The following is a 23,248-nucleotide window of genomic DNA, read 5'->3' as shown; positions in this document are numbered from 1 at the left end:
CAGCGGTCGCGCGGCGCCGACCCTCCCCGCGGGAAGTGTGACGGGCGAGGCGGGGAGAGGCTTCGTCCGACTCACTGTCGGCTTGAGGCGGGCAGGCCAGGTGCAGGCCTGATCGTCTGGGGGGTGCCGGGGCTCCTGGGACCGCCCGTGGCCGCGACTGCGGCACAACTGCGCTGGGAAGGCCGCATCAGCCGCACACCTGTGGTGTCCCGACCAGAGCCACAGCCGCCGTCACTGTCTGCCGGTCTGCGGGTCGTAGCATAACCGCGGGATGCAAGCCTTCGGAAGACGTGAAAGCTAGGATTTTCAACCCGCGCCTGGTTTGGATGAGATGCTGACTGTGAGATGAGCGTGGCTCTGGTCGCTTTGTCTGGTTTGGATGAGATGCTGACTGTGGAGCCCGAGGTGAGCGTGGCTCTGGTCGTTTTGTTACGTACCTGTTAAGAGTTTACGTCGAGTTTAGTTAGTTAGTTTAGTAGTCTCTTCTGGCATCAGGCGGAATGGCTGTGGTCGGTATTCGGTATGCCACTGAGGACAAGGTCGCTGCTGGACCAGTGGACCGACCACTACAAATCACATTTTATCTGACCGGCAACACACGTTTTAAAAGTGGCGACATATATAACTTGAGGCCTGAACAGTAGCGCATCCATGTCGCTGAATACCTCAGCTAATGCCATGCATATTGCGGGAGGCGTCAGGTGGTTGTGATTCCCACCTTCGCGGGCGTCGTCGATCCGACCGGCGTCACAGAGTCACTTGGCACAGTTCTGCGGGAGCCGGGGCGGGGGGGGGGGGGCAGGGGCGACCCTGGGCCGCGGGCTGCACCACACCGAGCGCCGGCTAAATTGGGCGGCCGGCGTGGCGCCGCCGCCAACACAGGCAGTCGCCGTCGATAGGTTTGGGTCAGGCTCGGTCCGGCGGCGCGGCCACGCGCGAAGATGAGGCCTCGACGGCTGTCACCGGGTGATCTGTCACGAGCCAGGACATGGCGCCGGTCCCCAGGTCAACGACGCCGGGGTCAGAGCGATGACTCCCCGACAGAAACTGACGTCCGACATGAAAGGTCCCTTCACGGCGGACTTTAGGCGACTGTTATGACATTCTAATTGCAAATAACGTCTCACTAATAGCCATCTATCAAAAGGACGCAGCCCAAAAGAAAGGACGAGTTCGTCGTGAAGGTCACGCAAAAGTGGAAAGTTCTCGCGTTCTCATAGGATATTGCACAAGTCTGAGAACTGTCAACGGAGCGCTGACTGCGCATGCCATCATGACTCCACGATGCTGCGCGGCTGCTCGCCCCGCGGGCTTACTGTATTAGAAGCCCACGCCACACACACTCGCGGTCTGGCACGTTGACTCCAGTGTGTCTCATAATGCCGTAGTGTGCTATGACAACACGATCGTTCCTGACTTCTCTATTATGTCCATGGCATAGTTGATATAAAACCGCTTATCAAAAGCCATGAGCACACGTAGCACATTATGGCCTGTGAACATTCCTAACTCACCGGAACTAGAACCGAATCACAGTCACAGGGGATCCCTCTGTGGAAGACCACCTGCACAGCCCACTATGCCCTTACATGGCGAATACCTCACTACGATAGCCACCTGAGCACCGTCAGCTCCGCACACCGGCCGCCACACCCGTCCAGTCCAGCCAATAGCGCACAATGACTCACTCTTAGCCTCCGCCGGCTGTCTCCCCTTCTAATCTCGCCGCACCCCTCTGCCCAACGGGTCTGTAGCACAGGCGTGGCCGGAGCCGCCGCCGACCGGTCCGCTAGAACGCGGACCGCGGCGCGCCGCCCGCCGTCGCCGCCATCACCGGCGCTCGGCTTCGCACGCCAGCCGTTCGTTCCTCCGCAGGAAGAACGCCTTGCCGCCCTCGTAGCTCGTGATCATGATGGCGCAAGCGGGCGCCACCTTGACGACACGCGGCACGAGGCCGGCGAACAGGCCGCGCACACCGGCGCGCCGGTAGATGTCGCGTAGCGCGACGGCCACGCCGGTGTCCGCGCGCGTAGGCTCGCCGCCGAGCACGCGCTCCCCGAACTCGATCTGCCAATGCGTCTTGACCACGTCGAACGGCAGCGTGAGCACGGCGGCGAGCGTGCCGGCCGACGAACCGGCGACGAAGCTGAACAGCGGCGAGGGTGTCTGTTGGTTGAATGCCAGCTTGAGGCTCTCGTAGCTGCCCCAGTAGAGCGCTGAGAACGGCACGTCTCGGATCAGCGTGGGCGTCAGGCCCTTCCACAGGCCGCGCGGGCCCTGTTCGCGCAGCAGCTGGCGCACGGCCGCGCCCACCTCCGTGTAGCGCATGCGAGTGGCCTGCATGCGCGTGCGCACGAGCTCGAGCGGTGCGACAAGCGTACTGGACCAGACGCGTGCCGCCGCGCCCGCCACCATCGGCACCCACGCCGGCTGCGGCACCGCCGGCGTGCCCCAACGGTCGCGCAGCAGCAGCCGCGTCTGGTCGTACGTGGCGAAGTACACGACCGTCGAAGGGATGGCCGACACGAGCGTGGGCGAGAGGCCGCTCCAGAGAGATGCCACGCCGTCGGCGCGCGCAATCTTGACGGCCGCGTCCAGCGTGCCCGTGAAGGCTGGCGGTGCCGGTCGCCGGTACCAGCTGGTCTCGACGGCCGGGCAGCGCGCGGCCGGCGCGCCGGCGCACGACGATGCTGCCGCCGGCGGCCCGCCCTGGCCGTTCAAGCAAAGGCAGAGGTGGTCCATGAGGCCGTTGCAGTAGAGAAAGCAGCGCTGCGCGGTGAGCGCGCGCTGCTGCGCCTGTAGCCGGATCTTGACGACGTCGAGCGGCGTCATGGTGAGGCTGGTGAGGACGGCGCCGGAGCAGGAGGCCAGCATCTGCTGGGCGGGCGTGGCGCGGAACGTGGGGTCGTCCACACTGAGCACCTGGCGCGCCATGGCCGCGCTCACAGCCGGCCGCCACAACACCGTCTGCAACCGAGGCCGAGGAAATCAGGGTCGGCTGCACTCGCGCCGGCGGCCGCGGCAGGAGCCACGTCACCGGGCCGGCGGCCGCGGCGTGAGTCGCGTCACCGGGCCGGCGGCCGCGGCGGGGAGTGGCAAGTCCGGACATAAGTCGACAGGGACTGACCACAACACGGAGTGCAACCTCCCGATTTACCCGGTCGCGGATGCGTTCAAAACGGGCGATGACCAGATATCCTACAAAACCAGGGTTTTTCAAAGGCAATAACAACCATGACAATGCAAACCACACAAAACGCATTCGGAAAACTCGGAAGACATGAGTGCAACAGGGTGTTCTTAAGTGGTGCAATAGGGCATAAATATTGTCAAAAATGTATCCGATCCGTCCACGTTCGGAAGCATTAAACAACATCTCAATAACGCTGTCCATGTACATGACAATGGGTGAGCTCAACTCAGCATCAACAGACACTGAACGTATCCGCTGCATGAAACAGAAATCACCGCACTGTCTTAATGACGCCGACGAGAACACGGACACCATCGCCGGCGAACAAAGACGAAACAATGTGCCAGCGCCGACCGGATGCCGCTGGGCCCGGCCTCAAACAAATCACGAGAACGGCACAAGTCACGGACTGTTTACAGCGGAGCGACGTGCCGGCGCTAACACAGGACGAGTCAACAGAGCGGGTCGTCCGCGGCATGGCGTCCTAAACACACGGAGCCAGCTCTACGCCGATGGCGTCCAAGGCCCGTCACTTCCCCACTCGGCTCGGCTGGCCCGCTCACACGCTCAGCCCAGAAATCACCTATGCTTGGGGGTGAAAGGATACCGAGAGCAAATAGTGTTCTTCTTTTGGCACACACCTCAAAACCATGGCATGATCATTCATTCAACTTTTGCATAATGTGGCAAATGGAATGACTGGAAGATTGTGATGAGCTCAAAGGAGAAGGTAGTTGGCATGTACAAATAATATTGCATATTGGGCTTAATACAGTCTACATGAAAAGTTCTGGATTCTTTGCATTTCTTTTATTAAAAGTTATACTTCTTATGAGGGGCTTGTGGAGGCTGAAAGAAAAGAAAATACAACCTGCTAAAAATCCATGCAAGGCCAAAATACTGACAACAATATGGTTGTCTTTCAAATGAAAAAAACGGAAAAAACATCTTTTACTATTTTCAGTCTATTTGGCATTACTAACTAAAGCTGATTCAGCAAATATACTGACATTTTCTGCCATGCTGATTCTTCTATATTTCACATCAAGGGCAACAACAGAGCTGATGACATGCGTTGCTATTCTGATGGAGAATCTGTTGATAAAGAAGTGTTCTCAATCTTCTGTCAAATACATGTTAACTATGTACACCAAACCCTATCACTCAATATATTGTAGAGCAAATATCTCCCAACAGCTGGCAGCAGGATGGGTGAGTTCAAATAGTTTCAGCACTTCCCTTTCGACCCTTGCTTCAACAGCCTGTCGCTGTCAGCAGTGGCTGCTCAAGGCCGGATGTAGTCACAGAATGGAATGGAATGGACTAAGCATAGGGCAGGGCAAACTTTCACCACAGAATTCTGCCACAGACTTGGAATTTCATGGTCAGATGGAAAGTGATGGCAGTGCAAGATTTACAGTGAAAGTAAATACTTGTATGTAACCTTGCAAAACTCTAGGCAGTTCATGAGAAATCCAAACATGTTTAACACTCTGATTATTTTATCACTGAGAGCAGCCACCTTGGGGACTTAGTGAAAAATGTGAATCATGTCACACATTCTTCATGGAGCAAAGTTGTCCAACATGCTGAACAAGAGTGTATGAAAAATGCCATGCTCCCATAGGTTCTATGGCAGTGTGCATTGCTGCTTTTACACACAATTGACACTCAATGTGGCCATGGCATTGGCACTTCACAGTGCCCTACCATAGGTCACAAATGCTGTTCCCTTGCAATGACCTATGTTGCAACATCTTGGGAGTGGTGAATGGGGCAGGACCAGCAACATGAGTCTCTTGCAAGCATCTAAAGCTGTATCTTTTGTAATATAACCGGTATGAATATTCTTACCAGGAGTTTTTTGTCTGTAATGGATTTTAAACAAAGTAGTCATCTTGAAGACCATTTGGTGCATTTCACAGACCTACCCTTCTGCAGACCTGAATCCTGCTCTTTCTGAGCTACAACCCTGCAAAGATGTGCTGACTTTTTCCTGCAGACTATCTTAAGTCACCCAGGCATCCACAATACCATAACATTGTCATTCAAATCCTCCCATTGTACTGAATATGCTGCAATCAAGGCCAATTAAAATATAATTGTTGCATTCTTTGAATGTGGGATTCATAAGCATATAATGGTTCTTAATTGGGCCAATCAATGTTGTGGCACATTCAGGAGCATATTCAGTTATTACAGAAAATGTGTTGACTACAGTTATCTCCCCCAAAATAAGGGGTCATGGTACAGACATAGCTGTGTAAACACAAATGTACACATGCATCTTATCATACCTGATGCTAGCTTTGATATCTTCAAATGTGGAACATTCCATATAAGACGCATGGAAGCGTTCAGGGCGCAGCCTAGATTTCCGTTAAGGGCATGTTCGACATTTCAATATACTGAAGCAAGCATCAGAGGGTGAGACTCACTCATGACCATTGGTGTGATTTTATCAATCACCGGCAATACCGGAACCGAATTTGCTGAATCAATGCCCAAAATATCGAGTGTGGATATGAAGCGAGCCGATTTCTTACCTTTCCGCTTTATTAGCTAGAACGACCGACGCCGTGTCAAGCTCCGAAAGCGTTGAAAACGAGTCGAAAGATATGCTCAACCCGGCGACGAGCCCGCCACGTTGAGGAGAATACATGTCGACAATCTCAGCGCACACAACCGCACTACACCAGTACCACCTATTGGCATGAACTGAAGCCGACCAGACCGCTACGGTTTTTGCGCAGTGCGCGTAGTTGTGCCAACTTTCTGAAGACGCGACCGACGACGGTCTGACGCAAATGCTCCCAGCTGCCAACCACGAGCCAGTTTGGCACTAGAGTATGTTAGCGTCCAAATCTGGCAGGCCGGCGTGTGATCGATTTCCATCGGTCTCCGCGTATCTGGCTTTGAGTCGCGGTCTGTTCGAGCTGAAATACATCGACCAATTTAACATATTCGCAAAACTGAACCCAAGTGGGGAAAAGACCAATAATTCCAGGCTTGAAACTTGTGCGCTAAGCACTCCGCAAGAAAATTGCACCCGTAGCCACAAATTATACCGCTTATCTGCTTATTCGACACGCTCGCAAAGCCACATATTGTTGCCAGCGGATTTCATGCATTGGGCGCAGTCCAATCATCCAGATAACTTTATCGTTGTTGGAAGTGGACCCCGGATGAACAGATTTATCGATGGTCTGCTGGTTAAGTACTGCTTTACGCTGAGTTTCCCTCCCCAACAGCGTGAAAATTTCACATTGGGCCTATGGACTTAAACCAGAAAGAATTGCAACCGATAGGCACCCTTCCCCCAGTTTGGGAGGGCTTGCACTTGCGCTGCCTCTGAGCAGTGATGCAAGTGAATCGATACATTTGACAAATCCGTGTTCAAAACTTTGAATCGATATCTGCGGTCATGAGGCTTGGGGAATAATGTTCGTTTGGTCCTAGCCCCCGGTCGATATTCATGGGAAGGTTCAATGTCTCATTTCCGTTAGTTGCGATCGTGGTAACATGCTCTGCCTCTTGTGCTCGCCGTCAGACAGATGATCCGACGCTTTCGCCACATCAGACTTTCCGCCCCGTGTCTGACGTTTAATCTACGCTAACATTTTGTGCACGTGCTTAATGCATTAACATTCATTCTTTGTGTGCACATCAGACGACGTCAAAAAGCTAACAGGTAACTGCTGATAACTGCTTCCTAGGTGGTGACTGGGATGTGCTTTTGACTGATTCTGCTCCAGCGGAATCCATCTGGACTCTGATTCGCAGTGCCGGGCAGGGTTGCGATTCGAGTTGACGCCACTTTCAAGTTGTACTGATCAGGGCAGATCAGTTCTAAGGCGTTCTTAAAAGGGAAAAATATCAACCAAAATTAACGATTTAATGAGCGATTCATGTACGTATGAGCGGTTGATGTGAGACTCAACTCCATCACTTACCAGAAAAGTCAGAGACATAGTTAAAGGCGTAGAGGCAAGGGGATGTCTTCCTCCAGCGGAACGTTGGAAGCTTTACTTATCGGACCCTGGGCCACCCTTTTTGTTGTATTTTGTTTTTGAGGGACTACCGTAAGCACATAACCAGATGGACTATTACGGCCTATGGTGTCCTTGATAGGTAAATTCATTATGCTACATCCAAACAGTTGGTGTCCTTCTTAGAGCCTCTGGTAGGAAATGCAGAGCTCCATGTGAAAAACACTGAAAAGTTTATTGATTTTGTTCATGCATATATGATAGATACATACAAGATAAATGGAGTGATGGCTTCATTTGATGTAGATTCGTATTTTACATTGATCCCACCTGAAAAAGGCTTGCAAAACGGTAGAAGAACGACTAATTATCGAAATGGGTAACGATAATGGAATGGTAAGGTGACGGCTGAGCATGAAGGTAGGTGACGTTATTAGACTCTTAGGTATGTGTCTTGATGCCACTTACCTGCAGACCAACAACGATTTCGATAAACAAACACAGAATACAGTAATGGATAATTTTGTCACCGGTTGGTAGTCAGTTCATTTCAGGAGAAAATGGCACGAGGGGCAATGGACATTTTCCTAGTGGCGTCAAGGGAAGGAGGAGACATTTGGATTACATGTTTGTCGTGTTTAAATAGCACCATGTCCCAGCGCTCCTGGAGCACTTAAACGACGTGTTCCAAGTAGGCAAATTACTATTTTGCTTTCCTGGACATCTTTATTTTACAATCAGTAGAGGGCAGCATGGACACAGATGCGTTGGGAGACAACTCATACGGATGAGCATTTGAACTTCATGTAATATTATAACAATACACTCAAAGAGTTTTGGCTAGACCGCTTTCAAAAACAGCTATTTCCAACAAGCCCGACGAAAGCACATCATCGACGAAGTCAAAACGCATAATGCATCGATTAACTCCTCACAATATTACCTTATATGAGACCAGTATTTGAGACGATAACTCGGCTTTTCAAATCACTCGCTCGTGTAGCCATCAAACCGCGTGCAAACCTGGTTCGGCTCAAAGACAAGCTAAAAACGGACCAAAAGACCGAAATAATTGATCGATACAAATGTGAATACGGACGCGTTTATGTGATGATGGATGCCAAAGCTTCAGGACCGGTAGGGATGCACACCAGCGCGCGATAAAAACACAGATAAAAACCATGCGGGCTTAAAAAAGCACATTCTGGCAGGGAGCTATAATCGCTTTTGAACTAGGTGGGGATGAAAAATTACATCGCAAAAAGACCGTGCGGGAGTGAAAAAATCATTTCACAAAAGATGAAACTTTGAGCTCGTGACTGACGCTTCAGCAAACAAAGACATCTATTTCAAGTTGGCATGGATGTAATATCAGAAACCTAACAAAACCATTTTGTTTTTTAACATCTTAGGCCATTAATGTAAGACAGAATACATTAAAGCACGGTAATTTCATGGCAGTGTAATGAGCATGAAAAATTATTGACACCAATAATTTGATACTGCACTTTGCACTTCCCTTCCACAGCACTCTTAACACAAAACAAAGCGAGGACTTCAATAACAAAACAACAACAGAAGATTAAACAAGCACAAAACACTCAAAAAAACCTTGGACTCATACATATCAGCCCATCACCAAGTCAAACACACTTAACATACCTCTGGCTTCTGTTAAGATGGGGTCATCGAGAACAAACATTTTGTCACTGTTTCTTACAAAATTCCAATGCTTATTTCCATGAAAGCAGCCTAACTATGCCTAACATGAAGAAGTCTTACTTCATCTCATCCTGTCTAACCTGTTTGTATCACGGCGGCAGTTGCCAGTTACTGATTCTTGCACAATTCCTATTGCCACTTGCCATGAACTTAACCAACTTGACCTCACTCAGAGTAGCCCATATGTTGAATGTCATCACAACTCACACATCTGTTGACAGCAGCACTTGTGAAAAAAACATGATGAAGCTATTTTTTGGCTGGCTTCAACTTGCATTCTTATTCAGTTCATTTGTGTATGCTTGTTGACATTAGACAAAGTTGACAGCACACAAATCAAAACACTTAAAATCCCTTTTAAAAACTTGTTTCCATTGCCATGGTCAACCTATGTCAAGGGCATTAATGAATACGCTCCACACAACAATCTCTCTCCTCCAAAAGTGACATAACTTTTAGATGACCATGCCAGCATTGCTCCTTGCCTTTTCAGCTGCAGCAAAGCCATCTAGTTAGGCTTGTTTATTCATATTTAATGACAAAGTTTGAGATGTTGGCTTCACATCTTAAATGGGCTGGTCAGACTATTTGTTACATACTAATTTTTAACTCATATCATAAATGCTACGCAGCTACGAGTATCCCTGTGTTAAAAATATAGTGCATACATACAGTACAGTCATTTGCCAGTCAGCAAACCATGACAGCTATAGAAGACATTTGGTTAAAGCAGCCATGAGGGACCACTTCAAGAAATGTGGGGCAAATAATCAAGAATATGGAACAAAATAAGCACATTGCATGCCTTGTGGCATCATAACTTGACTTATAACAAATCTCGACGGATTAAAACAGAGAATGGCTAACTCTGGTTACCAATCATGTATTGAAAGCAGGTAAGGTAAGCAATTACTTGGCCCACAGGAGACTTACTGGCTTCTTCCTGCTCCCCAAAACAAAAAGTCAGCACCTTTTGCGTGGTCTGCTGGCAGACAGAGTCATCTCACTCCCCCCAAATATAAATATCAATCATGCCACCAATCTACGAGATTAAAATGCGAAACAAGTAAGAGGTGTGCATGATAAACATCTCCAGAGGGCAGAACTTCGCCATCAAACACTTCTGTATTGGCTGCGTCAGGTCTATCCCAAGGCTGTATATGGCAGCATTAAGATGGCCTTGCCAGGTAGCCTGGTGAGTCAGACACTCGAAAGGCTTACATTTACCATTATTGAGCACCGCCATGGACCAAGAAAACGGTTAATCGAGGGCTTTGAGGGGAAAAATGGCGGCAAAAATCAGTTCCGTGCTTCAAATTGTCTCCTTCATTCCCTGTGAATTGGTCACGCTTGGGTGCATATCAAACATGTTTGGGCGGCTGGCGAATTAATCCAATTTATGTATGAAATACGTACAAATTTGCAGTAGGAGCATCTTGCAGAGAAGTTGGTCAAAATTTTAAGCAGCAGATGGTACCACTAAAGACAATCGGAAAGGTAGGAGGAATAAAGTGGCATCGCACTTGTATGATACCAAGAAAAACAAAAGTAGTTAAATAAACTTACAGACTGATACGTTTCTCGCAAAATTTTGTATTAGCTGATTTTATTTAAAATATGTTAACATGATTGCTCAAATGGTGATATTCATCTCCTAAATGAAATTTAGAAGACATTTCTTGAATTTTTCACCCCTGCATTTCGGGAGTGATGCAATTTAGTGGACAAGATTCCTCGGGAAAAAAGAAATACGCGGAGCAAAATTCTGTACCAGGCCTTGCTGGTGTTTGCACCAGGCTGTGCTTTCGTGGTGTGGTGGTGAGACCCAAAAACATAGAGGATGCGTGAAAACCTTCCACTTGGCACACAGCTGCCGATCGTGATGTATTTTGTAAACAAATCAAACTTAATGCGTGCTAGCGGCTTGAGTCGCTGGGGTTCTTGGGCTTGGAAGTACATGGTGCCCTTGCTCTGTGCATACATAGACATGACAGATGTAGGTGAGGCAGGACATAGCCATAGGTGTCCAGGTTCTGTGAAGCCTCGTTTGTGCTTGGTGGTTTCAAGTGAGCTCGGTTTTGGATGACATCTGAAAACCTCAGAACGGGAAATAGGGGTTTGGCATGTGCGATTAGACAATGTCAGGCAGGAGTGAAAAGTTCTCATAAAATATATGGAAAAGGAATTAAAAATTCCTCCTCATAGGGTGTTGCTTTACACCCAAAGTCGGCAATTCTAGGACACTGCATTCTGGAGACAGGCTTTTGCATCGCGAGGGAGGAGGGGGAATTTTTAGATTTTGAGACGAACAGGAGAAAAAGAAAGATTAAATGGGATATTTGTATTTCTAGAACGACCAGCGACAAGTTTTTGAATACAAAACCAGTGGCACCGATAACGAGTACGTATTGAGTTTGCAAATGATAGGTCTGGAACAGAAAAAGAACCGTGCATGGGGCAATGTGTATTGTGGAGCGTGGAGCGAGCCTCGTGCCGGGCCAATTGCTACGCGTATGCGTTATCTCGTCTTAGTAGCCGCGATATGCCGCATGCGTCGCTATTGTATCGATACCGGGAAGTTGAAATAGCTGTGCACGTGTTCAAGAGGTATGCACGGTGACAGTTAAATGTCATGTGGCATCGTAAAGTTAAGAAGAAATGCCTCGAGATCGTATCGAATTGTAAGTGCAATGCAGATGTGTTTTGGCAACGGTTTTTGTACCATTTCTCTACGGCTGAAATGTAAAACCGGTCATCTATTCCACTCTCGTGGCCTCAGAGAGGCTGGTATGTTAAATTGCATGTGACATTTTTTAGCTGTTTTGGGCTTGTTCTTAATGCGGGCCGCGGTTATTCAATATACAGGTTATGTGAACCTGGCAACCAGCAACGCACTTGCGGGGACTAGATCTCCTTCTGGATACGACATCCCATCGGCTAGATCGTTGGGCTAATTTAGCTTTCCTCAATGATATGGCCTCCTATGAAAAATTAATATCATAAGATTGAAGAACGTCAAGTTATTTCGTAGAATTTTGACAGACTTTTGTTATTTAGATATAGAGCAAGCATAAACCGAGGCAATTAAGCAGATATTCCCGTTCTATCCCAAACATTTCAGAAGTGCTTAATGTGCTGCCTGTACAAAACCCATTGTTCTTGTTGTTTCTTACGTAGTATCGTGCCACGGTGCACAGTGAAACGAGAATGCGGTTGCCACCGTCCCACCACTATTTTCAATGAAACCAGACGAGACGCGTAATGAAGCATGGTTGCGTGCCTCCCGACATAAAGTGCCTGTGGAATCTTTTAAAAGCCAGCTTTTTGTTCAAAAGAACATTATATGAAGAGTGAACAACTCCATCCCGCAAAGAACTCGGATTCAATTCCTGCGCGCAAGCCCGACGTGAAAGCGCAAAAGAAAGCACAGTTCCAGTGGCGACGCCAACCCCTGGGGCAGCTTAGGCGCTGAAACGGATGCTGGCTATCCACGCAGATGCATGGCTATGGCTGATGCATGCTTTTCCTTTCATGTGTTCCCAAACCGGTTAGGCCCCCCCTGATAAGAGGATCGACGGGGTGGAAATATTGTCGATGCGCCCGCCCCCTCCCTTAGGTTGTCTGGGGATATTTTTCCGGCAGGTTGTGTGATCGTGCCCAAGTTTTCTGTACCCTCTAGAGTGCCCATTATGCGCGTCTGGACACAAAAAAGTGGCCATAGCATTTGGCTTACAAAAACTGACCTTTTTTGGAGAACCGCACGGCAATCTTTGGACGTTGAGGGCGGGCGGGAGCCGACAAAGCCGCCCATTGCGGACGACGAGGACTTCAACTGCTACATTTATGGAGCCAAACGTCATAAATGTACCTTAAAAGCACACCTCTTCCACAGCACCCACACCCACAACAACATACACAGCACCTACACCCACAACAACATACCGATAAGCCTGGATTGAAACAGCTGAAACGTTGCGTGACTTTCATGGCAGGGTGGGCGCATCGGCTCCCCTCAACCTTTCATCAGTTCGTGTAATGAAACACAGCAAATCAGGGCCAGGGTCGAACTCTTAATCAACGTTTAGACTTCTGAATAGCAAACCCGCTCACTCGTATAAACACTAAAAATATTGGTAAGTGCCAAGTTCAAGTGCTGGTGATAATGCCGAATAACTAGGCTTAACATGCCGATCAATGGTCAAGATGTGGGCGGCTGCTTGGTCTTAGCCAATGGCTTTGAGACGCAAAACTACGTCCGTTAAGCTAGCTGCTTATTTGGACCAAATTGTCAATCGATATTCCAGACTGACGCGAAATGGTTACAAATTGGCAGGGCTGATAAAACTTGGCCCATGCATCCCGAACTACCAAAAGCCAAGAGCGACACACACAACCTTGCGAAATAAGTTTGCCATCCCCAAACTGAAGGTTTCCAAAAGTTTTCGCATTTGTCTACGAGAAAACATTTTGAGCTTTACCAAAACGGCCTGCCTCGAATGACCTTGAACTTCAACCTATAATAATTCGGGAAGTTGCGTATGGCTACCTTCCCTTTTCGGGTTTTGAAATGTGTATGCCCCAAGTAACTAGCTCACAAATTTATAGCCCGATCATAGGAGTCCTGAATACGGTAACAAAGCTTGATATAAAACTGCTGCTGGTTTGATAAGCGTCCCAAAACTTGGCTTAGGCTGGGTGAGGTACGTATAGTGTCCATGTCCTTGGTGCGATGCGAGGTTGTGTTTTTAATGAGTTAAAAAGTAAAATACCACTGAAATATTACCAAGGATATGCATGCTATTATGAAAACTTAGCCCAAACATCAACGGTTGCGGAGGTGATTATAGCTCCAGATGTGTTGAAGCTCTCACATTCATTGAAAATGCTTACGTAAGAAATGACGTTGGCCCACCACCTGAAACAATGAAATACTTTTGACAGATGCGGTTGCAGGCTCTGCAATTTGATCAAACAGGGACTGAAGTACATTAAAATGCGCCGCCACGGAGTAAAATGTGTACCGATATGACCGGCAGCGGCAGCTTCGGGCCGACCGAATTAGCTCCCCGCTGTTCCGCTGGTTGAACGGAGGAGGAGGGGAGGGGGGGGGGAGGGGGCTGGTCAGGTTCCTAAGTCCCAGCATGCTTCCGGGAGCTGGTGAGCGCTTCCTGGGACATGTGATTTTGAGGCGTGGAAGGCAGGCGGCGCCTTCCAAACTACATCGTGTTGCTATCAGCTGGCCTGGACGCAAAAGCCCTGGGTACCTCTTTGTGTCTCGATGCGGACAGCATGACGCCTTGCTTGCCCACCACCATCGACCCCTCTGGGATTACTGCCGCTTTCTCCGCCCCCGACATTTTGTAAATATATTCATGTCTGGCATCGCGTTGTCTTTCTGTATCGTGTTTCTGTTTTTGCAGATGTATTAGGTCCGGTACATTGCAGCATATGCAACGAAATTAGTAGTTTGGTTGGAGTTATAGTCTTGCTGCATGTCACCTACATATCATTAACGGCAGAATCGTTTTCCTTGGGGTGAAGTTTTCCTCACATCAGCCTGCTCACCTAATGCTGGTGGTGAGTTCGAAAAGTCGACTGTTGATGTCACGCGTTCAGTATTTGGGGAATTGAAGAGGCGTTGAAGGAAGTGTTCCAGATATGAAGGGGTTTTAAACTCAAATAGCCATCTTGAAGATCATTCGGTGCATTTCACAGCCCCTGTCCTTCCAGACATAACGGCTGTCAGTTGGCTCTCAATTAATGTTGTGCAAGATACGATGACGTAATCAAGCAATGACTTATTGAGGAGCATGTGCACTAAACAGAGACGTTGTGTTGTCTAGAGCAACTTTTTCCGCTTAAAAGCATACCGATAATTTAAAAGTGAGCTTTTTTCATCAGATCTGATACTTGCTTCAGAATCTTCAAATGTGGATCATTTCCTTTAATTATGCCGGAGGTTGCCAGGGGAAATCGGGGTTGCCAGGTAAACTTGGGGCAGGGCAATTAGGGTCTCAAACTTCTTTATCATTATTTGGCCAGGGTAAAGAGGGAATGGTGAGTTTCCCGAAAACTCTCAACCAATGCAAACATGCTGGGGGAAATATTATCCCTTTTACATTTAATGTGTCCCAGCTCAATGACGTAATTCAACGTATTACTGAGATGTATTGCATTCGGAGATGCTGCGCGACGGGCACATATTCTCAAACAGGTCCGAGAGAAAAGGGCATATATCAGCACTACACACTCCTCAACCCTAGTAGTTTACTTGCCCCAGGAGTGTCATCGCCCTCTAAAACAAAACCCACGGTTCTTTGTTAATGGAGGAAGGTTGCGTACTTGTGTTGTGACTGCAACGTTGCATCGATAGCATTTTCTGCGTTGAAGAGGTTGTCTGGATAAATCCAGGTCACTTTCTACCCCACTCGGATCGCCTCGTCGACTTCATTGAAATCGCCATGCCTCTCCTCGTTGAGGACAAGAGTCTTCACGGGATCATCACGAACGAATTCAACGAGACCAAAAAATTCAACCCAGGAATTCATGCAACTGCAATGCGAACTATTTGCAGAGTCGCAGAGCATTCAGTCACCGCGCATCTTACCTAAGTTACATCGCAAAAGTTTGCACGTGGGCTTCCTACCTGAGATAAACTGTCACATCAAGATCTGCTTCAACAATTTTCACTGTCTAGTGTGGAACACTGAGAGTCGGCTGGCAAAAACAGTGAATCGCCCGACTGGGCGAGTCATTATAAATACACTGATTTGGCTTCAACTTGCCACCGAGCAATGTGACCAATTAAAATTCCCAAATATTTTTTGTCGCCGGACTAAGGAGAAACTAAAAGCAAATACCATGTTACTGAGGGTTAAGGATAGGTAGGCTATTTAAATATGTATAATAAATAAACGTAACATAAAAATAATAAATAAATAAATGATAACATAAAATAATAAAATAAAAAGGTAAATAGGGTGAAAAAGAAAAAAAGACGGGTAAGGGGTAAGGTAAAAGGGGTGAGGGGTAGGGTAAGGTGAGGTAAAGGTAAGGGGTAGGGTAAGGGGTAAGGGGTAAGGGGTAAGGTAAGGGGTAGGGTAAAAGGCCTTTCCATATTTTTGTTTTGTTTTTTCATATTTTCCATAAAGGCCATTCCAGGGTCTACTGGTGTTGTGTGAAGAATTATGTGGCCATGCAGGCCTCATCTTAGGTTGTTCAGAGTGTGCGGCAATGTTCTGTCGTGGTCGTCAGTACACCTTTCAGTTAAAAACCTTTTTGGAAGTTGGGACGTTTTACCACCGCTGTTCCTGTTATATCACATCGGATAAAGCGCCCCTGTGGGCCCCATCACAGCCCCATACAAGGCTGCGGAAAATGATTCAGCAAAAGACAGGATGCCACGGACAACGTTGGGACAGCCAACTCCAGAACAGAATGAAATATAATTCGTGAGATCACCCCGGGGGTGTCGCACAAACTGCTGGCGAAAGTGTGTGCGCGCGTGCGTCTCCTCTGAGCGCATCGTAGAATCCGAAAATACGGCTCGTGCATCGGGACTTTCCTTTTCGTGGCACGAAATCCCCGACATGTGTCGGGACTCGGATTTTTTTTATTTTGTCAGAACAGGTAGCACTAACATTCTTCATTCCACGTTTGCTGCATTATTTCGCTGATGGATGATATCCGCAAATAGCGACCAGCTCTGCCTAAAATGATGCATGTACCTACTATTCTAAATGCCAAGCCAAACGTGCCCACTGCTCAGAATGAATAACTGAAGCGTTTAACGTATGCATCACCCGACAGCGGCTTCTCGCATGCTCACGCTGAGTCACTGACCGCTGAGGGCAGTCCGGTGAACTTAGGAAGGGTGGCGCACCTCCCATTAAGAGGACAGAAGTGGGATTATGCACCTCCTTTTCCAGAGAACGAGAGGAGTCGTAACAAAGGGCTTGTTCAGTCCGTCAAGACTGTCATATTCTACGTGACGTCACGCAGATCCATGCCGTCTGGCCGGTTTTGGCCGTCCGCTGGGGGCCGGACGACAAAGATTATCTGGCACGTCACGCATATTCTATGCTGGACATGCAGAAGCTTTTGGGCTTGCTCGATCGCCCTGAGGTAACTGTGACGCGAAGGTTTCAAGCGCTTGAAGGCGAAAGGAAACGAGCACGCGGACAGCACATTCAAAATGCATCGTGAGAAGTTGCTACTTATTTAAAGTTATGCGATCAGATAACATTGATTTAAGTGTTCTTCTGCCAGGTAACTCAAATCACAAAGACATTTCCAAACCAAAGGGAGTCAACAGCATTGCCATAGGGCATGTGGTCATTGAAACACCAATAACGTATGTCACGTGACCTGAAGTGGATCTGTGCCTACACTATTTGAATGCTCGCGCGGTCGCGTCAACAGCACCACGTGACGTCTGCATGTACGTTTCAGCGACAAAAACAACGGGACTTAGAAGCAACAACGATGCGAAGAGAACTTACGGTTCGTCGTCAATCATTCTTTGCAGCTCCACAGACTCCTGATTGCTTCCTAGTTCTGTGGAGCGGAAGGGGCTCCAAAACTTCCAGTGTTGTCGGGCCATCACGAAAATAGTCCGAGCCCTCTAACAGTGAATGAGGGGCGTGACCAGGCCCTCACGTGCACACGAGCCTCCCACTTCAACGCTGCTGGGCGCACTCATCTGAACTATCGTCAGCCTCATGTCAACACTCCGTCGCACCGGTCAGACCTCGCTGGCCGCCCACGTCGCACGGCTGCCGTGTGCCGGTCCGCCGCTGCTCACCGGCCCCGGTCTTCAGGCCCGCCACTGAGCGGCGGCGACGGCTGCGCGGTCACCACAGGGTCGGCGCTGCACCACGGGACTCGGGTGCGGAGCGTCCGCGCGCCGGCCGCTCGGACGTGCTGCTGGCGGCCTTGTCCGGCCGCCGCGTGTCTCCGTGCAACCGGCGTCACCTGCCGGGCCGCCGCCGGCTGCAGTCGGGCCGCTTTCCGGGCCGGGCCGGACCGGGATAGCGCCGGACGCCAGCAAACCGAGCTATCGGTGCGCAGCGGCGAGCGCCGAGTGTTGTGTGCACAGGGGGCCGGCCGGCCGGCCGTGGCCGCGGCGTGCCCCGGCTCCGGTGCAGCGCCAGCGCGGCCGCTCCAGCGCGACCCCGCCGCTTCCGGCCGGGCGCGACCGGCGCTGCGGCCGCCACGCGCCGCTGCCGCCGGCGTTACGGACGTCTTAGCCTTAACCTTTCAGGCATGTAAGCCGCGCGGCGGTCGCGAGCAGGCATGGATGCCGCGAGTTGTGCAGTCCATAGTAATCCCTGACGCAGTTCATGATATAAAATCCGTTCTACGAGACTGCCAATAAGCCGGTTCACCTCCCCATCTCAGGGCTGTTACTTACGTAAGGTCATCAGAGGTGGTCAGGTCTCGGACATTGACCTTACGGCACAGTGCGTGGGCCTTGCAAATCGGTAAATTGGCTCATCGCTTAGGCATGTTACGACGCAAAGGGACGCGCACGAGCGTCAAACAAAATGAAAACGACGCCGTCTTCGCACCACAACTCGGCGCCTGAATCATTCCCTTTGAGCCGCCGCATCGCCGTTATCGGGACGGGCGGTGGCGGCATCCTCCCGCGCCGGCCGAAGCAGAGCGGGACTGCGCCCGGCCAGCCCGCTCAGAGCGTGCCGGGTGCCCCGAGCGCACGCCGTCGCGCACAAACTCCCACCGTCTGCTCCAGGTCTGCCACAGAGTAGGGCGGTCTTCGCGGGACGCCAGCTCAGTGGGGCTATCCACAGGCGATGTTGCCCTGAGTTTGTGTCTTTATCGATATTAAACATGACAAGTATCGTTAGCAACTTGAACACCCATCGAGTTTTCAACATTTGCCGACAACCAGCGGCAAGATCTTGAACATGCATGAGAACAAAAAATTCGAACGAACCATCCGACCAACACCATAACATTATCAGCTTCAAAGGACGATTGTAGAAGTCTGATCAGGGTCGGTAATCGCTTCATGTTACCTGGCTAGCGCCAGCACCATCTCAGCGTCCCGCTAGGGTGAGCTGCAATTCCCAACATAGTCACATACGGCGAGCCTGGATGAAGCTCCTGCCCTTCAAGCTGCAAGGCTCAAATCAATTTATGTAACTCTTTATGAAACATTGGAACATGCAAACAAGCACATTTTATTCCAAAAATCTATACAGTTGTGTCGATGCGACAAAGACGTTTACCGTGCCTTTAAAATAGCTGACAATACCCAAAACACGAAAGGTAGTGGTCTGTACGTGGGCGTTTTGCAGCACGTAGACCGGTACAAATAGTCTCAGACTAAGAACGGAACACTTTTTTACGTCATACTTTTGCTGAACGCGTCAAACTTTCCAAAAGCTGTCGCGGCTGCACACGGGATATGCTTTCCGCTCCTAGCTGCGGGCTAGTCTCTCTGAACATTCAGTTGAGAGGAAGATAATTCAAACGTTTTTTGTTTCATATTTGAATATTTAACGCGCAGGTTATTTATGTCATACTTGCAGATGATAAATAGTGACTCATCAAGTGCGCGGCTGCCGACTTACAGAGTTGTTGCATGCATGAATACTTGAGATGATTTAAGCGAACATTTGGGCCTTATGCCGCACTTCCATTGTGACAGGCAAATTGTTTGCGACCTTCTGTGAGCGTCCTCGGCAATATATCATGCGTCACACTTCTTGTTCTGAGGTCACATTTCTCTGACGCACTCTCAAAGTGCGTAAAGAACACCGGTGTGAGCAGACAATAAAGCGCACCACACCGTCCGCTCAAAGCATCATCTACAACCGAAAGATGCGCAGCAAAGAGGTATTTTTATCTCGGATTTCAAATCCATCCCCTAAAGCATGAAGAACAAAGCTCTTTGTATACCCTTGCGTGCTTGTTATTGTTGTGTTGAGTATCACGATATCTTTTTTAGGCTTTGAAAGGCAACAGCGGTGGCAAAATCTCGTTCACACGTCGGAACATCACTCCAGCCCCTCTTCTTTACAAAAATAGCATTACCTAGCTGGCGGTATTATCGGTCACATGGCCTCTTCGGCCCAGCGGAGGGCTCCTGGGGCAATGAGGGCCCCTATGCTGGTCAGCGAACACTAGTTCCAAACAGCCGGCCCCGTGTGGGGTCAACTATAGAAGCAGATACAAGGCTGGAAGGCACGAAAATGTTGGTCACAAGACCTCTTGCACTGGCCGAGACCCCTTAGACAATTAAGTGCCTGCGTCGATCACGTGGCCAAAAGGACCAAGGATGGGATCCTCCCCGGTCAAGAGACCCCGAGGTGGCCAGAGACCCATTTGCTGAGCAGCCGCCGGGTTGTGTTGTGCACAGTTACGAGATGTGTCCCTATTGAAGCCGAGTCATCAGGCAAACAGGTCACGTTATGCACGGTTACGAGATTTGTCCCTGTTTAAGCCAAGTCATCCGGCAAACAGGTTACTTGCCACACGCCATTTGTTCCGCCAGAACCTGAACCATGAAAAAAAATCCGCAATGTGATTTGATACTCATGTTTAAAAGTCTTGCCCAGCGCCTCACCAGCTGTCTGTTGTTATCACATAGCGCCGGGGATAGCGAGGCGGTCCACTCCCTGTGATTGGTTCAGCATGACAGCCCCGCTCATGGTGCGACGGAGTACCCGCTTCTTATTGGTTAATCCTGACATGAAATTACATCATTTTCGTAACACGTAACTGAGTCGTTTCACACGTTTCCGTCCCACCGACTCAAGACTCTTTTCCGTTCGGAGGTAGTATATAAGGCCAGCCGCTCGCATGGGTATCGATGTCACAAAATAATTGGGGGGGGGGGGCAGACAAGTGCAAGTCGCCATAAGGGGATAGGTCAGAAAAGCTTCTGAGATTTCCTCCACTTATGTGTTGGTTATCCACTATATGTGTAATGTATGCATGTAATATATATATATATTATATATATATATATATATAATATATAATCTATATATACACAAATCTATCTTCTCTCTTCTCTCTCTCTGTCTCTCTGTCTCTCTCCCCCCTCTCTCTCTCTCTCTCTCTCTCTCTCTCTCTCTCTCTCTCTCTCTCTCTCTCTCTCCTCTCTCTCTCTCTCTCTCACTCTCTCTCTCTCTCTCCTCTCTCTCTCCTCTCTCTCTCTCTCGTCTCTCTCTCTCTCTCTCTCCTCTCTCTCTCTCTCTCTCTCTCTCTCTCTCTCTCTCTCTCTTCTCCTCTCTCTTCTCTTCTCTCTCACTCTCTCTCTCTCTCTCTCTTTTGGCACGAAGGACACAAATGTATCATGGCTAACTGAACAAGACAGAACCCTACTTTTGCTTTGATACATATAAAATACACTCATAATGAGAATAAGCAAAAAAAAAAAAACAAGGCTATCGCCACAGTCACATTACTAGTGCTCACCGCCTATCACCTGATAGCTTAAGGGTTGGACAATAATTTGTTTGTCTGTTGTACAGATGAACAAATTCTTCAGAGGCGGGGAGCTGGTCGATGCGGAAGTCCTCAGATGGACGAATCATACCATAGTCGCCTGCCTGATGCTGGAGGCCCCCTGACCCTGGTATTTGGCCTCGGATCGGTGCAAGAGCCCCCACTGATGCAACAAGACACCTTATCGCCGCAGGCGGTCCAATAACTGGCCCAGGAATTCGGGTCAACGGGTCCTTGACTGGAATTGGGTTGGGGGGGAGGGGCCTCTGCTCCGTACTGGGAGCAATGAGTGGCACAGGGTCTTTCCATTGTCTCGTTGGGGCCTCCAGTAATAGGTTATGATATATAATTTCATTATCAAAGGGCCGCGGCCAACACAAGAGGCCCCTGACACTCGGAACCCCGTCCATGTCCCTGTTCAGCAAATGCTCTCCTGGCTGACTCGGGACTCCTCGCAGACACAGAACCGCTGTTAGGCACTGTGGGCCCCTGACCAACACATGGACCCCCATTGTTCAGAGGTTCCGATCCACCGCAAATCGCAGGGTCCGCCCTCGTACCTGTTTGGGAAATGGGCTCCTGGGCTCAGATCAACACAGAGTCGACTTTTCGGCGTTGTTGGCCTATAACCGAAATGGAAGTCCGCATTGTCCCAGGGTGTTCCTAATCGGCGCAACAGGCCACTTCACTGACATTTGCGGGTCCGTCCCAGCGGGCCGGGGTCCTTTATGTGACCTACAGACAGCCCTTTATGTCCTCCAATCGGGCATTTCATCGCCGCTCCTAAGGGGCAATTCGGGCCCCTCTGCGGTCCACTCGAGCACTGCCTAAGCCGAATATGAGTCCCCTGCTCTCTGAGCACTGTAGTCCGCTGACCAGCACAGGGGGTCCCTTTTTGACCTAGAAACCCCGACCAATGTAAATCGCGGGCTCCGGCCTCGTCTCCGCTGGGAAATGGACCCGCACTCACAGACGCGATGCTGGTGCAGGCTGGTGGCGAATCCGATACATAGCACGGTCGCCGCTAAAGGGGGTGCTCCACATTTATATAGCTTACTCATAACAGGGCCTCATGATTCATAACAGGGCGTCATAGTTTAAACGTGGGCCTTCTAGTAAAAAATATAACCCATCACTTTAAAACGGGGCGTCACACCTCATCAAGGGGGCTCCTAGTTCAAGATAGTGGCTTCTCGAGCATGTTGGACAAAGTTGGACATCCTGATCTAGAGCATCGGCTACTTGATGATAAAAACGGTCTTATGGTCCAGCAAACGGGTCTCTTGATGCACATCTGAGCCTTCTGAGCCTTCTGAGCCCAATCTTGTACTCTTTAGCTCAGCTACAGGGGCCTTCTTATCTGATTTTTGGTAATCCATGTATGCTACATTGCCTTGGAGGCTCCTTTTTTCTAGAGCAAAAGGAGCCTTTTGCTTAGGCAAAACGAGCCTCTTTAATTTATTGGGTGCAAATTTACGAACTCCTCCCTGTGCCCCCCCCCCCCCCCCCCTCCCGCTGCGCAGGTCCTGTCAGCGGCCCCAACCAGTGTAAATACCTGGCATCTATCACGTCCCTGCTCGGGAAGCGTTGGGCTCCTAAGGCTCAGACCGACATGGAGCCGACTGATCGGTACTAATGGTCCCTGACCGACCTGGAAGCCCTCATCGACTTGGAAGGCCACGATAGGCGCAAAGGGCCCTCTGATTGGAATGTGAAGGCCCGGCACTGTGGGCCAGGTCCCTTAATGTGGCCACCCCCGGTAAGCACTTCGGGGCCCCTCGAACAATACCCTTGGCCGACTCAGGGGCCTAATTTTCGGTCCCGAAGGATCCTTTCGACACCCCGCCGGGCCGCTCCGAACATTACT

General features: G+C 49.6%; 1 protein-coding gene across 2 annotated transcripts; it reads right to left on the bottom strand.

Annotated features, from left to right (window-relative positions):
- Positions 1 to 916: 916 nt before the first annotated feature.
- On the bottom strand, positions 917 to 17,582 carry LOC119110372 (solute carrier family 25 member 40). Of its 2 annotated transcripts, none has more exons than XM_037234169.1 (2): positions 17,406 to 17,582; positions 917 to 2,967 (listed from the first exon to the last, which is right to left on the bottom strand). In XM_037234169.1, the coding sequence occupies exon 2, from the start codon at positions 2,932 to 2,934 to the stop codon at positions 1,831 to 1,833; it is 1,104 nt and encodes a 367-aa protein (XP_037090064.1). In that variant the 5' UTR covers positions 2,935 to 2,967; positions 17,406 to 17,582; the 3' UTR covers positions 917 to 1,830. The 2 variants fall into 2 exon arrangements, with proteins under 2 accessions (XP_037090064.1, XP_037090063.1); XM_037234168.1 differs by lacking the exon at positions 17,406 to 17,582 and adding an exon at positions 5,740 to 5,943.
- Between the last annotated feature and the right edge of the window lie 5,666 nt (positions 17,583 to 23,248).

This window comes from Pollicipes pollicipes, unplaced genomic scaffold (genome assembly GCF_011947565.3).
Source record: "Pollicipes pollicipes isolate AB1234 unplaced genomic scaffold, Ppol_2.1 Scaffold_7231;HRSCAF=8579_pilon_pilon_pilon, whole genome shotgun sequence".
Lineage (NCBI taxonomy): Eukaryota > Metazoa > Arthropoda > Thecostraca > Pollicipedomorpha > Pollicipedidae > Pollicipes > Pollicipes pollicipes.
Note: the sequence above shows the minus strand (reverse complement) of the source record. Positions and strands in the feature narration are given on the sequence as shown.